At 37.6% G+C, this 18,335-nt stretch overlaps 2 protein-coding genes across 3 annotated transcripts in view; one reads left to right on the top strand and one right to left on the bottom strand.

Annotated features, from left to right (window-relative positions):
- CD226 (CD226 molecule) overlaps nt 1-13,214 on the top strand; it is a 76,100-nt gene extending 62,886 nt beyond the window's left edge. The window contains exon 7 of the mRNA XM_030552665.1: nt 876-13,214. Within this exon, the coding sequence (XP_030408525.1) occupies nt 876-1,013 (138 nt within the window). The 3' untranslated portion in view covers nt 1,014-13,214. The remainder of the gene's footprint in view (nt 1-875) is intronic.
- Nucleotides 13,215-13,231: 17 nt separating this feature from the next.
- Nucleotides 13,232-18,335, bottom strand: part of DOK6 (docking protein 6) — a 435,288-nt gene continuing 430,184 nt past the window's right edge. Inside the window, exon 9 of one of the 2 annotated variants that reach the window (XM_030552667.1) lies at nt 13,232-13,484. In XM_030552667.1, the coding sequence (XP_030408527.1) occupies nt 13,257-13,484 (228 nt within the window). In that variant the 3' untranslated portion in view covers nt 13,232-13,256. The remainder of the gene's footprint in view (nt 13,485-18,335) is intronic. The other variant, XM_030552666.1, reaches the window with a different exon arrangement.

An 18,335-nucleotide genomic window follows, 5' to 3' on the forward strand; every position in this document is an offset into this window, starting at 1 on the left:
CAAGGGCTTCAGCCCCAGGCAGCAGGGGAGCAGGGTCTGTAATGAATCTTTAGCGTATCTGGCAAATAAATATCTTGCAATGCCAGCTACAATGGTACCATGAGAAGGCCTGTTTTCACTTTTAGGTGACATAAACAAGTGGGCAGCATTGTCTCCTGCACACGTAAACAAACTTGTTTGTCTGAGTGATTGGCTGAACAAAAAGTAGGACTGAGTGGACTTATAGGTGCTAAAGTTTGACATTTGTTTTATTTTTGAATGCAGGTTTTTTGTGCATAATTCTCATTTGTAAGTTCAACTTTCATGATAAAGATATTGCACTACAGTACTTGTATTAAGTGAATTGAATTTTTTTTATTTTTACAGTACAAAAATTAATAAAAAATAAAGTGAGCGTTATGCACTGAAATTGAAATCAATATATTTGAAAATGTGGAAAACATCAAAAATATTTAAATAAATGGTTTTATAATACTCTATTTTTTTAACCATGTGATTTTTTTTTTTTAATCGCTTGTCAGGCCTATCCTAGATGTTTTGAGAAAACTCTGGAACTGTTGAAATGTTCAGAATACTAAAAGCACCAACTTGTTCCAGGTTCCTCTTCCCATCTCTGTTCTCTCCAACCTTACCTTCACTACTGCGTTATCGTCTAGTGCTGTAAATGAGATCTGAGCTCAAACAGCTTTTCTTCATTTTTCTGACATTCCTATTACTGTTGTTCTGAGGGCATCCAGAGCCCAACACTAACAGGAGCTCTTGAGCTTTAGTTCGATTATGAGCATCTCCTTGGATTAAATAAAGTGTGGCTATCTAATGAACCACTGATTTGCAGTTCACTGTTGACATTTTTTAACGGCTTTATGTTCTTCTAGCCCAGTAACAGTTATGGAAGATCCAACTTTCGTGGCACACCAAACAGCGGAAGAGGAGTAGCATCAGTATCTGGGGAGATGCACGAGATTTATATCAACTACAGAGACTTCTCACGCAAACCTAAGACAAGAGCATGAGTTTCCTTCTCACGTCTGAATAAAGTAACCAATGTAGAAGTACAGGCTTTGGATCATAGGCTTTATTCTCCTTTGTACCAGACTGACCTTTATTTTTTTAGTCTCCATCAGCTAAGTGACTTTGATTTATCAGTGCAGCAAGAGATTATTTGTTTGTCTATAATTTACATCTTCTAAGGCTTTAACTACATTTTAAGCAATATTTTAGGCAGGGAGGGAGGGAATAAATTAAGAGGCCAAATTCAGAGCTGGTGTACCTCCCATGGCACTGGAGCTGCATCTGCCTACACCAGGTCTGAATCTGATCCTGAAAGTTTATATGAACGACTGAAGCAGAGGGAAAATGTGTTCTTTTCTGTCTAGATCCAGGTATTTAACATCTGCAGTGGCACTTTATACTGTGTGCTTTACAGAGTGGCAGCAGAATGAAACTGTTTTTGCCATCTGGTAACATAATACCTGCATGTGAAGTGATAGGATCAAATACATCAGGTTTCCTCTTGCCCAGAATAAGAAGGGTTCATAGGAGCCCACCATCCCTCCCTCTCAATGGCCACACATGATGTTCAAGCAGCCATTCAGGTCCTTATGGTTGAGAAAAAGATAGAAATCTGGCCCTGAGGCACAGCAGCACACTCAGGTGGAAACAAAACACAAAGACTCAGTCACTGACAAGTTATATTTAATAATAATTTATTATAAGGTTTGGCTGCACAAAAAAAATGAGAACAAGGAGGATACAGGAATAAATGAGGCAAAGCAGAAGAAAAAAGCATGATTAAGAACACTTACAAAATGTTATGTATACATACACACACATATATGTGTATATATTCTGCAGGAACCTGCAGAAGAAAATGCACAAAAATAGAAACAAACAAACAAACAAACCAGAAAGCAGACCTGAGAATTAGGGTCTATGCATCCTGTCGGCCCTTTACACAAGTGCTTTTAGTGGAATGTCTCTAGGCGTGCTCAGGACAGTCACTTTAACATGTGGGAGGAATCCAGGTAAGTAAGTGCTATCATGAAGACTAATAGTCACATATGGCTGCATACTATAGTGCCTCAACATACTGTATACGGTATGTCAGACTGATTAGTCGTCTGCTTGGCCAGGTGCTCCCTTTATCTTTAAACATTAGTGAAAGTGGTATTGAACTTGAGTATTTCTGGAAAGGGAAAAAAGTTTACGTCATTCTGACTAAGCATTAGTTACCAGTTCCATTGAGTTTGGCAGGGAAAGAGGATTGACAGCCGCCTGAAAGCGAAAAGTTTTATTATTTTATTATAATTAGCCTCTTCCGACAGAAGGCTGTTTTCATGTGAATAAGAAAGCAGTGGTCTAGATTCTTCTGGTCATTATGTGGACATGGGTGTCCCAAGCTACTGAGGAGAATCATAGCATTGTGCAGCTAGCTTACACTTCAGCTACATTGAAGTGTTGCAAGACTAAAAATTCATTCGAACCTAGCATTGTAGAGTTTCATTGTTTTAGAATGTTAAACACCACTAGAAAACATCTCTATTTTTTTGGGGGGGGATCTGTGTACTCCTCAACAAATACCTATATTAAAAGGGGTACTTTTATTTTTCTCCACTGACTGAAAGATTTAGGAAATGTTAGCACATGAACGATGAAATTGCATCATATTGATGAGGATACACAGAAATGTACTATTAATAAGTTGGGGTGTTTTTTCTTAACCTGAGTTATCACATCATACCAGATCATTGCAAATTGTGCACAGTATTACAAGTAAAACCCTGTATCAGTGGGCCTTTTCTCTAACCTAGATCTGGTGATCCTATTTATATTCAAATGACAAGCTGTTAGTATAATGAATTCCACTAGCTTTATGTTTCCCAGTCAGAGCTCCGGATGCCTCAAGATATAATAACCACAAAGATGGTAGTGCCCCCCCAATCTTTTTAGAAGAAGATTTTTCACTCGTAGTGCATCCATACTAGTTTAAAAAGTTGTTTTTACTGCAGGTGAAAAAATTGAGGATTTTTTTTTAACTTGAATACTATAAGATCAGTTTATTTTGGTTTGTTTTTGGTAAGTGTCCTTGATATTTCCTTGACATGCTATATGAGGCCATTATAACATTTCTGTGTACATTTTTTTTCAAAATAATTGAACATTTTCCAGATTTTAGGGGAAAAAAATCTATACTGAACATCTTGGCATTTTGTTTAATCTATTTTAATTCAAATTCCATAGATGTTTTGCTTCTACGAAGACAGTATACAGGGAAAATTGTGTCAACATATCACACATAGCATAATAAAAGTAATATATTAATCCTTTCCAATAAACAGACCAAGCAACAGCTTAATTTTGTACCGTTATCATAAAGCTATATCAGTGAACAGCAGCTGAACCCCAGATGAAACCACTGAAAATACAACCTTGCTGGCAGCAAAATCAGTAAATTACAAAAATCTCTTAAGACTAAAGAGCCTGGCTTGGATGGACGGACGGACACACGCATGCACAAGTTGTCATTAATACATCAACATTGCCAACAGACAGTTTCTTTTCTAAATATAGGGAAAAACTTTGCTACCACTGTGGAGTAACTGCTGGCTAGTGCTGATTTTTTTTTAATGGCAATCACTGTAGGTGAAGAATCTAAGCACAGTAGTTAGGGGAGTGGGATTTAAAACCCCTTAAAATGTATGAGTGTGGCTTGAGGAACTGTCTGTGCAGAATTTGCATTGTTTTAAATTAGTGTTTTAGGTACCCACTCTGAAGTCAGACAGCTCATAGGGCACTATTTATGACTTAGATGATCAAGCTCAGAATTTCACATAAGAAGACCAAATTACATCCTTAGCAAATGTAAGAAATGCAATTCCTTTTACAGGTGCTTATTTCCTCTAGGGCAAAAGTATGCAACTAAATTTTTCAATCTCTTTTGAACAGTAAAATAGCAATGATAAACACTGAAAATGATTGAAATAAGTGTGATTTCTCTCTACGGCTTAAAACAGTTTTAAAAAAGTCAATGTCCCACCAAGATAATAATAATCCCCAAACAGCAACCAGATTATGGAATTTACGGAAGGCTGTTACAGCATTACTTATTTTTAAACAATCAAACAACCCCAGGCTCTGGAAACATTACTTAAATAAATAAAGCTTACAGGATAAAGCATATTTTCATTAAACAAAAGAGATATTTAATTTGTTAATCTTTAATTAAGGGAACTCTTAGCAGAAAACTGAAATTATATTGATAGCAGCTTTTAAGAAAGGAAAAAAAATGACTTTTCTTCAGTGACACATTAAATGTGCTATGGCTAGTTGTATGCATGCATGTAGTATACAAGGAGAGAGACGTTTATGTTTAAAGAAGTCCTGTAATTGATGGCATTATGAAACCTTTTAAACTTAAATACGTCTCTTGAAAAATGGAGTCCTCCAAAGTAAAATAGTGTCTGAAATTGGCCTATTCTGGCAGCACTTCACCCTACAGAGAGAGCCGTCTTCCTGGTTCACGAAAAATAGAAAGAGGATTGAACTCCCACTTTAAGGTGCTTTGGATAGATAGTATAGCAGAGAATTGAGATGCTATATTGAAATATTTCCTTTAGCTCTCTTTATTCTTAAAAAAATGTGTTTTAAAGAGAATAACGAATCTGCATCCTGACAAGGCCTCCATCATAACTTCCCACTTTCTGTTCCTCTTGGCTATTCCTTTCTCTCCTGCCCAGCAGAGCGCATTTTGTCCGCTAGTAGTTGGAGGTGTGAAGTAATGTCTGGAGGGTTTGTTGCTGAGAGGGGGAGAGGAGGGAGCTATAAGTGTATGTTAGGTTGTGCTTGAAAGATTGTCAGGCAGGGAACTTGGGATTTGGGGAAAGGTCTGGGCTGAGCTATGAAAAGAAACTGTTTCAAATAACAGATCCTAGGGTGAAGATTACTTATAGTCTTAAAACATCTGGAAACCATGAGGCAGATTATTTCTCATATCTACTTTATACCCCTGAAGTTCCATTTAACTCATTAGTCTAAATGATTGTCGTGTGGCGATGCTTCACTGAAGTCCAAAGAGTGACATTGATTGACACCAGCAGAGTTACCATGTACCTCACTGAGTAACACAGGCATAAGTGAGAGGAAACCCAGGCTTTAATACTTCCACTGAATTCAATGGAGTTGTTTATGCTTATACCAGGGCTACAATTAGTTGCAAATGCCTTGTTTCTCCAATTAAATCTATTTGTTAGCTCCCATCTTTAATGATCATTAGGTAGCAAGATGACACTGTCCATGTTCTGAGAAATTTTATTTTAAAGCTATTAATTAATTATGAAATTAACACCACTGAGCTGTTAAAAATGATGAAATTGTGAAATTTTAAAAATGTGCACATTTCCTTTTGCATGTTTTATGTCTAGTTGGACACCAACCTGAATAATTCAGGCTCCCAATCTAAACCCTGCTCATAGAATTATTTAGATGATGGGTAAAATTTTCAGAAACATCTACAAGATTGAGGCCCCTAAGTCTCATTTTTCAAAAGGGACGTAGGCATTTAAGAGTATAAGTACCACTGACTTGCTATGAAACTTAAGTGCCTAACGACCAGATTTTCTATGGTATTTAGGCACCTACAGATGTGGATAGGCAAACTGTCATATTTTCAAAAGCACGGAAGCAGGTTACATGCCTAGGTGCCTTGGAATCAATAGGAGATAGGTGCTGAATCAGCTTTGGTTCGTAACCAGATGTTACTCACTTCTGAAAATGGAATGTAGTCTCCTAAAGCACTCAGATGCATTTGAAAATGTTACCTGATATTTTAATCAGTTCTCAGAAGAAAGCAGCTCAGGTGTCTACCTCCCATAAGCTGATATATACCTGGAAAAATTTAGATAGCCAATCAATGCTGGAAAATATGGACCTTTGAGTAAGTAAAATCTGCCTCACTTTGCTGAAACACATTGCTGTTTGATTTCCTAATTTTGAAGGTTCTGAACAAAATGTTGTACTGAATATTTCCAAAACCCAGTCACTGCCCTCAGGGCTTCCAAGACTGAGCTGAATTCTATTTCAGAGTGAATGATGCAGTTATCATGCCACCTGGCCTTCCGCTAGCACTGTGTCTAATACAAAGATGCATTCTGGGCACTGTTATTTTTCCATCATGTGGGGTACTCAAAAATAAATAAATAAAAGTTTTACCTTAGTTAAAAAGATAAGTTTGTTAGTATCGATGGTATAATAGTCCCTTATGCTTTGGCTTGGCAGATTCAATTTTTATTTTTTGTAATTTTTGACACACAATATCAATGTTTATTTGTAAGCTTATCTTTAATTCATTTAAATTTTCTCTATCATGAAATTATGGGGATGAAAGCAACATTATATGTCAAAATAATCATCAAAATCTAAGTTCACAAACAGCACCTTTTGTACTGTGACTATTGATAAATTTTGCTATTATCAATGGAAATACTTTTTCATCAGTGTGTGTGGGTACGGAGAAATCAATGTTTACAGACATTTACCAGTTAAAAATCTAATCCTTTCTAGCCTGCCTATACTTTATAATCTAGAATACTAGAAATACTGAGGTAAATTTATAAAGTTATCTAAGGCAATTGGCATATTTTTAGGAGTAGCCACCTTCTGGTAACACAGCCAGTACTGAGCAAAGTTGAAAGTGCTTATGGAAAAAATTTGGAAATAGCTGAGAGACCCTGGGTGCCTCTCTATGTCAAGTGGAAGAAGGTACCCCCATACCATAACTCACCTGAGGGGGGTCTCACACTCATTATGACAACAGTGAGTTGGGGCAATCCTGTAAGTTTTCATATCAAAACTGGTAACATGCCAGTCATTAATATTATTGCACGATTTAGCTACAGGTGGTGTCTAAAGGATTATAGCTGTGTGCTGGAAATATGGTCTTAAAATGTGTTTGGCCAGCAGTGCATAGGCCTAACCCAGCCAACGGAATATTGTTTCATCTGCTTCACGGTTTTGTCAATGTAAATTGAGCAAGGTGAGAACAGACACAATGGAAGTACATTTATAGTAAACACAGCCATCAAACTAGCAGGTAGGGGAGATAATCACTTACCGATCACAATGAGGTATGTTGTACCCCCAGAAAGCCTTCCTGGTTCTTAAAACAGAGATAATAGACTTTAAAAAACATAAGCAGAAACAGAAAGCTGCGTTTGCACCTATCACCTGAGAGATACAAGTGGCCAGAGCTCTTGAAATCTTGATCTTTCAATCAAGGGGCGGGCAGGGGAGAAGAGGGGCTGAAGTTTCTGGGAACTGACTGTAGGTGATAAACCTGCTTAGACAAAGATTGTAACTTGCTGAAGTTAAATTTTAGTCACTAGAAAGTATATTTTGTTTATAACCTTTCATATCTCTTTCACTCCTACTTGAAATCACTTCAAAAACTAATGATTAGTAGCACATTAACCATACTAAGTTAAAATCAAAGTACATTTTGCCACATTTTTTTATTTGTTAATAAAGAGTAGTGTATATTTCAGTTCTGTTTAAGTGTACACTCTGCCAACACCATATTTTCTCATAAGTTAAAGAAGGTATTCAAGAAAATAAATGTTTTAAGGTTTAATACTATATCCTGCAGAAGATGTAAAACCTCCATAATTGTGCACTAATGTATCAAGTAGGAAATTTCTCACTAGACTCCTTCTGTGTATCTGTGGCAGAATCATGAGAACTAAGGGTCCTCACGTTTTCTTACTTATAATTGCAGACACTGTTTTTATTCATATAAATGTTTAATCCATTTCTGAAATGTTCCAAATTATTTGTTTCAATAAAATCTTGCATCAGTGAGTCCCACAAGTTAAACCAACTATAACTGAGTTTCTTTCATCTAGATTAACTAATGCATTTTAATGTGAGTGCTGATGCTCTTATTTACCCTTTTCCATAATACAAGAACACCTGACTGACCCTCTCTGCACAAATTATTGTTCTGTAGGAGCTTGATCCTATGAGTAGAGCAGAAGGTGCCAATCTCAGCTCCCACTGAAGCCAGTGGAAGTTGAACACTTTGGTGAGGGTTGAGTACCCTAAGTTTCCACTGGATTCAACAGTAGAGGGTACTTTGCAGGATCCAATGCTCTCAGTATCCTATGTCCTAAATTACTCTAATCCTTTTACATCTCTCCTTGTTTTGACTCCTCACCCCAGTCCATGCTTTTTATCTTTTTGTTGCCCTTCCCTGAGCGCTCTGTTTACTATGTCCTTTTGGAGATGAGGGGACCAGAGCTGAATGCAGGATTGAAGATGAGTGCATTTCATTTATTACTGTTTTTCTTACTACAGACTAAAAAAGTGCAATGCAACTTTTACAAAAAGCACCTCCAGAATGTAGATGCTCGATATCGTTGTCTGTCATCTGAGGAAGCTCAAAAGACTCCAATATTAATGTTGTCACAAGGATAGCTTTATTTTGTACCATGTTTTATTCTTGCTACAAGAACAGTCATGACAATAGATGTGTAACTGCCATCTTTGTTCTCATTACTGGTGTAAAATTGTCAAGAGACTGGATTAGTTTTATGCTGTCTTTCTATGCCTGCTGCAATTTTTGTTACAAGACAATGAAATATATATTGAGAACAAGAAGAATATAGCATACATTAAAAATGAGGGACAACTTTGCTCAGAACTAAAATAGCTACATGAAAAATCCTCTGTAAAATGTATCAATTCCCCTGACACTCGTAAGATTATAACAAAAGAAAGATGCAAATCTATTCATTCTCATGACACTTTCTACACAGAAAGATAAGGTGGAAATGGTGAAAACTTAACACTGTTCAGAATGAAGTGTGAAGTTTGAGAAGGGTTTGAACTTCATTGAGCTTAGTGGAGGGTTACGAGGTACAACAGAAAAATCTATTTTCAAATGGGTTGTAACTCAAAGCAAAAGTTAGCTAATAGGGTCAAAGTTAACTTAACAGGAAAAACTCTGCTTCATCTACAAGAATAGTCATTTAAAAATAAAGAAGAAAACAACAAACATTTTAAATAAAAACAAACTCTTTACAATTAATTTAACATCTTTCTCTAGATCGTCTCTAAAAGTCTACCAAATATAGTGAACAAACTGCAGAAGAAAGCTACAGAAAGATGTCTTATGGCAAACCTTTCACTGACATGCATGGAGTTAGGATTTTTACCTAGAAGTATAGAGGTATGATCCTAAATCCAAATTTAAGCACATAAATAAGTAGTTTCATTTTTAAAAGTGCTGGGTACCAATCACCTCCCATTAACTTCATTGCCCTGTGAGAGTTTTGCCTCTTACATAAACTCATTTTTAATGCTACTGCAGGACATTCAATATACATTGATGGACCATTCAACTACCATTGTTGTTCCTCTGTGTTTCTTAGTATTCATTTTATTCTAAAGAGAATTTGTTTTACTTGCTCACTAATTTCAAATATCAGACACCTTTTTTTCATAACGTCAGGAATAAGGACTATGCTTGATTTCAGAAGCTCAAGACTTTATCTCCCAAAAGCACTTACATACTGCATCAAATCTTAACCAGTTCACTTGTAAAACCTGTGTCAATGCAATAATGGATAGCACAGCTACCTTCCACTAGTAAATTATAGGCTGATTCCTTAGGCTTTTCTGTGTGTGGGGAGAATGTGAGAAGGTAAGATTTGTTTGTTGTGCCGTAAATTGTCATAGGAAAGTGTCACTAATTGGGCTGATGTACTAAAAGGAGTCATTCTATTTCTGGGGCTGCCTCCATGTAATCTTTAATTAAACAATGGCTTTCTGCTATCCCCTCTTCTATTCCATTCTTCTTCTGATCTTGTGCAATGGCCGTTCCTCCCCCACACCCTTCCAAGAAATTACCTATAAAATGTGGAAAAATTACAAAATACAAAACTAGACATGGAGACAGGAACAGTTTCCTTCACTAGTCTTAGGAAGATAAAGTTGGGTATTTACATTTGAAAGGTCCTTTTCAAAGTGTAAATCAAAGCTAATTCGATATATTCATGTTACCAGAAGTCATTTTGTTGCCCTCTTGCGCTACGCAGCCCAGGAGCTGAAATCAGAGTTCATTTTTTCATGCTTCAGGAGTGGACTTCTTATCTGTGTATGTTGCACAGGAATGAAGCTAAGACTTGAATAGGGCTCTTTGTGTCCCAAGGCTCCTTATGGACCCTGGTGGGCTCTAGACTGCAACTCAGCTATGTGTCAGAAAGGTGGGTCCTTCTGGCAGAACCCCATTAGAAGCTGTATAAAGCTTGTTTCAGTGACAAGCCACTCATATCATAGAACAGGCGCATGCCATGAGTTACCGTAATTCTATGAAGGCAGCATTTGTGCTATGGCTATCAGCTAGCACTAGCCATTACCAGTTCTTGTAGGAAGTGTAAAGCTCTTCTGGAGAATGACAAACCCAAACCTCTTCAGCGCTTTCACCTGCAGTCTGGGGTGACACATAAAGCAAATGATGCAGTCCACTCATCTGCTTCTGAAAATCCCTGTATTTGTGGTGTCCTTTTTTCTTTTTAATGAGTCTTTATAGAATGCTGCAAGTGCTGCTGTATCTGTCTCTACTTCCTTTAGTTCACTGTCTGAGAAATCAGGTTTTCTGTAGGTAAAATTTAACTTAACTTTGGACTTACTTTCCCTCCTTTTTCTTTTCTTTTTGCTTTGTACCTGAAGGTGCAAGGAGTGGTTCAAGAGTTGATAAAAGTATGAGTGGTTTGGAAATTATTGCCTTTCAATGTCATGGAGAAAAAGGCAATTACTAAGATTACTATAAGTGGCTTTTTTTTTCTTCAGGGGGCAGCAGATAGTTTCTGCAGTTTCAAGGGCTAGAATAAAATAACAGAGATTATCAGCAGTCATACATCACCATATGAGGTGGTCACCAGCTGGGGTCAGACAGTAATATCATCCATACAACACAAAAGCATAAAATCTCCATAATGTGCTATAATCAGAAGCAACTGCTGCTGGCCACCCTCAGAGGTTGGATTCTGAAATATATGGACATGTGGTCCGGATGGCAATTCTAATGCTTCCATTTTCACTTTTCACCCTGCCAGTTCCCTAGTTTTTGGACCACAAAATATGTATAAGTATGAAGTGACCACCATTGACACCACTTAGGGACACAATGAATGAGAATCTGAATTTGAGGTCACAAAACACATGAGAGCATTTAGACCAAGAAATACGAAGGAAATTAAACACACACACATTTTCTTTCATGTTATGGGAAAGCTGCAGCATTTGCAATTACAAAGAAGTAAAAATATTTGGCCAGATCATCAAGTAAATCTGGCACAGCTCCTTTGAACAATGGATTTACGTCAAATTATACCAGCTGAGGATCTGGCCTCTTGTATCAAAATTTGCATGTAACTTTTACAAACAGAAATATTTTCCCACAAGCAAAATATCAACCTGATTTTCTTTTTAAAAATGAAAAGTGTAGGTGAAGCTTTATTGATGGGTGCAATATTGTGGGTGCAATTTGCTGACAGCGTGGGATAGCGTATTTCCATTGTGGTGTTAGTCCACTGGAATATGCTATACAAGGGACGAGTCTATTTGTGAATGTGGTGGGGGGAGGGACACAAAACGGATTGGGAAGAGAAAGGCAAAGAAAGAAAAGAATAACCTTGATTAAATGAATCAGCTGCACTTTGTAACAAACAAATCACAAACCTTTTCATTCAGCAGCTGTTCACTGAGGTGTATAAGCTTGCAATATGTTAGCCTGTACAATGTTTGGAGAAAAGTCAAACATACTGTATCAATAAATGTTTAGTCAAAGCAGACATTTCTTTTGTACCTTTTTATAAAAAAAAACTCAGCAATTTTTCAGTTAAATTACCATAGATAAAACTGTTCATGTAATTGGAAAAAGAATCAACTGCTCTTTTCCATGTTATGCTTCTTCTGCCAGTCCTGACAACTAACGACAAGAATTCCTCTGGTAATTGTGGCAAACAATCCATAAAGAGAATGGACTGTACAGTAGGCTCACACAATACACAGCAAGCAGATTTTTGTTCCCCCAATTTCCAGCATTTCAGAGCATCACATGCTGCACATAAATAATTGATCACCCTTCTGAAAAATTAAATATTCAGGACAGCTCAAACTCGTTGCCCAGACCTACATTTGTGCCTTTCACATGATCCCTTACTGATTCTAAACAAACTTAGCAGGTTTTTTTTTTAAATGCCTTTCAAGCATGGAAAGGCCTACTTTAGAATTGTTCCATGTCTTTCCAAGTTAAGTGGTTAATTGATCCACAATCATACATAACACATAATGTGACTAAAACACAAATCGGGGAAAAAAAAAATCAAAGTAACAATGACCAGAAGCACAAGACTAAAGCTAGGTTGCTAGACATCTAGCAACATAAGGTAGAAAAGGAGACTGCCTTTCAAGAATTCAACCCAGATTCCTTTGTTTGAAGAACAGTTTCTCCTCTTTTTTTAAATATATACTTGTCATAACAGTAGACAGTCTTGTTTAGATATCTTGCAGATGTGAAGACTTCACAGTTCTAAGAGCTGAATTCTGCCCTTTAGATATTGATGTACAGCTCTGAATGGCATTCATAGGCAAAAATTGGCCTTAGGCTTTTAAAATGAGAGCTATGCTAGGTAGTAATATTACTTTTAATGCACCAAATTCTATTTCCCAAGATGTTACTAATCATCATCTTGCCACTCCTAATATATATGTAGAGTTAAACATGGCAGCTATGGGAGCCTGATTATAAAGATGTTCACTCCTTTTTGTAATTGCAGCGTTGCTTATTTCTAAGGACAACATCTACAGTCGCTGTACAGTTTAATGGACAGCACTTTTCCAGTACCAACTGGAACCAGTGGGCAATCAGTTGGATATAAAAAAGGTGGTTGCTGTGAGTGGGAATGGAGATGGGCAAACTTGACCATAGTGTTGGGTGACAAATCTAAAGTTGAGTGTGTCATCATGTTTCCACCCAGAACAGGTGGTGTCCAGTGAAGCAGAGGTTTCATTGGATTCAACTGCTTTCTTACACCTGGCAATCAGTCTGGTTGTTTTTACATATGGACCAAAGAAAATCAAAATTAAATAAATAAATAAAAGACTTAGCCTGTGCCTCAGGGACGTTGCACTGCAGTTTTTAATGTTCACTGTGACCAGACTGGAGCTGGTAGGCCTCAGTTTTCATTATAATTTGTCTTTCATGGATTCTGAGGGTGCAAGTGGCTTCCTGGCCCTACAGGCAGGTTCCAGGCTCTATTGTATCTCTGCTCATCTGTTGTGTGTGTATCATTGGATGATGGTTGAACTGTAGCTGAATCCATAGCTGCTAGACAGCGACAGGGACTGCTGGTGCTCCTCGCCCGGCTCTGAGGTGTAGCTGGGAAACGTCTGTGCATGAGACACCTTTGCTGAACTGAGACTGTGACCTGGAAGGAAGGCAGAGAACAGTGTATTATGAATCACCTTACTGAGCTTCAAAAATAACTGAGCTGAAAATGTCCTCTGAATAACATAATAAGATATTAGCCATAGCTCTTTCTGAACTGGCAACATCCTCTATACAAACAAGTGCATCAGCTCCATACTGTATTTGGACCCTTTTAGCCAAGGAACACTCAGACAGAGGAGAAAAAGAACGAACCAAGGGTTGGGCTGCATTTTTGGTTCTCTTCTTTTATTTCCTCCATGAATCAAATTCACAAACACTGATTTATTCATATTTACTCCCTTGTTCCTGGGCTTTTCAGCAAGGATTGCCTCCAGTGACCCCTGCACCTCATATGATTAGATTCTGTATGGTTTTGGGTGTGCATATACATAAGGATTATTTGTGAGAGTAATTTCAGGAGCAGGCTGTTATGGGAGACAGTGACTGTAAGTGGGAGTCATCCTTGCTTTCCCCACATGAAATGACTTTTTATTTTATTCACTAACAAAATATGTCATTTTTCACAGCAACAATTAACACTGTCAAGCTCTAAAGTGCTTTTCTAGGAAAAAAGCTATGTAAGTCTCGTTAGTTCCTTTGGAAGCTGTGGAGAGCTTTCACCAGCACAGAATTAAATTAGTTAACTCCTTCGGTGAATTACACATTATCACTAGGTATCGCCCACACCTACATTTCCTGTTCATTCCCTATTATGCAGTATGCTCTTCCCTTACCTTTCTTTCTTCCTGTTCCCTTTACTTCTTTCTCTCACTCCCAAACTGTTCCTTCCTTCATGATGCCCCTTGTGCTTGGAACAGTCTCCCTCTCACTTCTTGTCCATCTTCTTTCTTATCTAAAATCGCTCCTCAGCACCATCTCTTCCATAAATTCTTCCTCACCATAGATTCTTATGTCCTCCCCCTTACTTAAATTTAGATGTTTAGATGTGTTGTGTCTTGTTTGTGTTAGACTGAAAACTTTTCAGAGCAAGAGTCAGGTCTTATTTTGTGGACTATCATGTATACTTATGGTGCTTTATAAACACTCAGTGATAATTAACTGAGTTAATTCAGAACTAATGGCAACCCCTCCTCACATGAGTAAGCCCATTGTTTTCAATGGGATTACTCCCATAAATCATACTCCATGCAAAGGTGGCCATAAACATAGATTGTTTGCATGCTAAAGTTGCATGCAGAAGACATGAAGGTTGGGTAAAAACCAGCATTGTGCATTTGGACTTCAGAATTAATCTGGGATGGAACATGGTCCATGTGTAAGAACTGTTGTCTGATTTTAGGAGGTTAAAATTACTTTGGATAATATGAATTATAGGCTTGCCAATTAATCTGATCAGAAAATAATAAGGGGTGGGACAAGTGGGTCACCCCTCTTATGGAACTTGAGCACTTGTGCCCTTCTTTTATGTCCAAAATTAGCTTCCTCACCCACAAAATACTAGGGCACACTTACTCCATAGCCTGGTATGTTTGTATGCATGGATGACAAATCTATCTATCTATCTATCTATCTATCTATCTATCTATCTATCTATCTATCTATCTATATTAATGACATTAGCTCATCCTCACATCTGTTATTTCTGTCCTAATCAGTTATTTTGGTTATTTCCAAGTTGTGGTATACCTGTTAAGTTTAAAGAGGATATGAACTTTGGTAGTCTCCACATCATCGTGCTTCAATGCTTCCTTTATCTATGTATGTTAAAGGTTGCAACCATATATGGACCTTAGGCTTTACCTCATCACTATCTATTTAGGTGGAAGGTCCCAAACATATGTATGCTAACTTTGCCTTAGCTCAACATACAGGATGTGGCCTGCAGGTCCCTTGCATTACAGCCAAAAATATTCTAATATAAACCTATTATAATAAAATAAATAATAAAGCCTATAAGAAAATAAGAAACCCATAAGAAAAGATATATAGGCAAGAAAGCAGGCAAGCCCTCCAGTTTACAAAACTCTGGACTGGGCATCAGACTATCTAAATTCTCAGCTACGATATTGATATACAGTGTGACTTTGCCCTAATTACTCTGAGATATGGAAAAGGTAAATGATGTGTCCAAAGCCATGTAGCAAATCTGTGACAAAACTGGGACTAGAACTGAGATTACCCAGTTCCCTATCCTATAGATTTAGCTACCTCAGATGGAAGGTGTGAGACATAATTCATTATCTACAATTGATAACTCTTTTAGCTCCTTAGATCAAAGGATAATTAGTGCAAATTATTATCCATCTTTTTCACCTTTGGAATCCACATTCAAGACTAGAACTGAAGTGAGGTTGGAAAGTGCTTATTCAAATATATTTAGCAAATTAACTATATATGAGAAGGTAAACAATAATCCTCTTAGACAAAGCCAAAATAAATATTTGAATGGAATGAAAGGAAACTATTAAGTGACTAGTGTGATGGTCTCCCACTGAAGAATCTCAAGATAACTAGCAGTTGTCTGGAATGATTTAAGCCTGAACTAGTAGAGCTGGAATAGCAAATATGAAGCTGATCAGGAATGAGACCCATTTGCAAAACTTTGCCATAATGACTCTCCTTGGAAAAGTCTAGCTATGGCCACTGCTATAAGTCTATTGCTTCACACAAAATTACAAGTCACCAAAAGGCAAGGAGATGAGCAACAATATCAAGAGAGAGGAAACAAACAAAACGACCGATCAATCCAGCAACACTAGAGACAATAAAACCACAGACTGCTTTCCCAGTGGCAACTTAATGATCACAAAATCCCTTTTATAGCATGCACAGCAGACTGCACTCTGTCTGTATAGCTTTCCTCACTGGGTTAAATTAACATTAGCTATCAAAATCCTGACTGAGATGCCAAGTCTAAATGTATTTCTACTTCAAGGAGCCTTTGCATGAAACTGCATTAAAATATAAACTGGCAGCGAGGTCTGAACTGCAAAGTAAAACTACTGAAAAAGCACAAGTGGACTTAGATAGTAACGAGTCAAGTCTGAAAAGCTTTACTTATACAAGAGATTCAACTGGGACCTTACAGAGCTATATATTTATCTGGGGTTTGCATCATACTGATCTGTTCTTTTAAACTTAACTCAAACCTATCTCTGGACCAGTCACATGCTCTTATGTTTTTTCAAAGCTGCCAGTGTCTTTTCTGAAGATGCAAAGTGTTGTTCTGTACTTACCTGAAAGCTGAAATAATACACTCTTTAATGATTCCTACTGGACACTTAATGTAGAAATTTTATTGGGTCTGCAAAACTTCACCAGGAAAGTATTATGTTTGTGAACAACACAGGCAAAGGAACAAAGCTAATTATATATATTCAACATGTCACTGGTCTTTTCTATTCTTTGAAATGCACTTTGTTATGTACAGTGGCAGGCTCTCATTAGAAAGAGACTAGATGGAACAAAAAGAAATTAATCAAAACAGGAAAGATTATCTTAGCAGTATTTTACTGCATATTTTGAAACGTATGATAGCATGTACCTAAAACCCATCCTAGCCCCCTGGTTGGTTCTTTGCATTCCCTTTAATGGTTATATTGTACCTTTGTTCATGTGTTTTGGACTCTGGGCTTCCTTTGTATAAACCATGCAAAAGGAAAAGAACACTCCTGGAGCTCACCAGGAGTTGGCAGAAACTGGTTTTTCTTTTTCACAGATCACTCACTCATTCTGAAGGATTGAAGCCAGTTTTCTCCCATCTGCTCACTCTGTGGGATTCACATGGATATTTCAAATCCATTGGGTGTTTCCTCACTAGTTCAGCTGAGAATCTCCTGTCTCAGTGGAAATGTATGAACAGGCTGGTGTCTAATTCTGAATAAGAGTTAATTCACTTTTGTAGGATTAACAAAACAGTTTGTGGCAGTACATACATTTGTAGACAGTAAAAACGACTGTTCTTTAGTGAAGCAAATTTCATTGAAGCATGATACAGAGGGAGTAAATTTGTGTGAGAGGTTATTTAAGTCTGATACATGATTTTAAACATTTTAAAAAATTATATTTAACTGCCATTTGAAAAACTTAATAGTATGCGTTAAGTAACAAATCTTGCACACTCCCTCCACCATGCGTCAAGCTCTCTTGCAGTGGAAATAATGTGATTCCACTCTTCCACAGGTACCACACGCCCTCTTTTCCCCTTCTAAAATGTGTGCATTCCATATTCCATATTCCAGACTTGGCAGTGTCCCTGATGCTCTTGGATGAGCAGAAGGTGGGATGGGGAAGAACCACCTTAAGAGATTCTCTGGTCTTTTCTGTGGAGGGCACTAGGGCCATATGAAGCCTATTCCAGGCTTTTAAGCAGGAGTTAAGGCCTTGGAGAGACCTAGAGGGAAAGACTCCGACTCCCTCTATCCCTAATAGAATTCTCCAGAGCTCAGTCCTGTCACTTGGACTGGGCAGAGAATTTAGATTTAGACAAAAATAGTCTGTAAATACTAATCTTTTGGGCCACGTTCTGCACTTTGCATCACATAGGGAAATCCATAGGAGGAAAAGGTTTCCCTCATGGAGGACCTATACTTCTGGATTTGCACTGGAATCTACTCATGTTTCCAAAGCCTCCTCTATTAACCTTTTGTTAGGCCTCTCTTCCAGGGAAGTGAGAGGACTACAGTGCACAGGGGCTCCACTGAAACAAGAGTACAACTGCAGATACATTGACTTGAAGCTTTAGTCCAAACCAAATAAGTATACACAATTCATAAAGATAACAATGTCAGTTGGCAAAGCAGGCCACAGTTAGATTCCTCCTAATTTTAATTAGGTTGGGAGCAGAAGTAGTTTGTTTCAGAATCACACTTTGTGGCATGGTTCTTAC

This window comes from Gopherus evgoodei, chromosome 2 (assembly GCF_007399415.2).
Source record: "Gopherus evgoodei ecotype Sinaloan lineage chromosome 2, rGopEvg1_v1.p, whole genome shotgun sequence".
NCBI classification, from domain to species: Eukaryota; Metazoa; Chordata; order Testudines; family Testudinidae; genus Gopherus; species Gopherus evgoodei.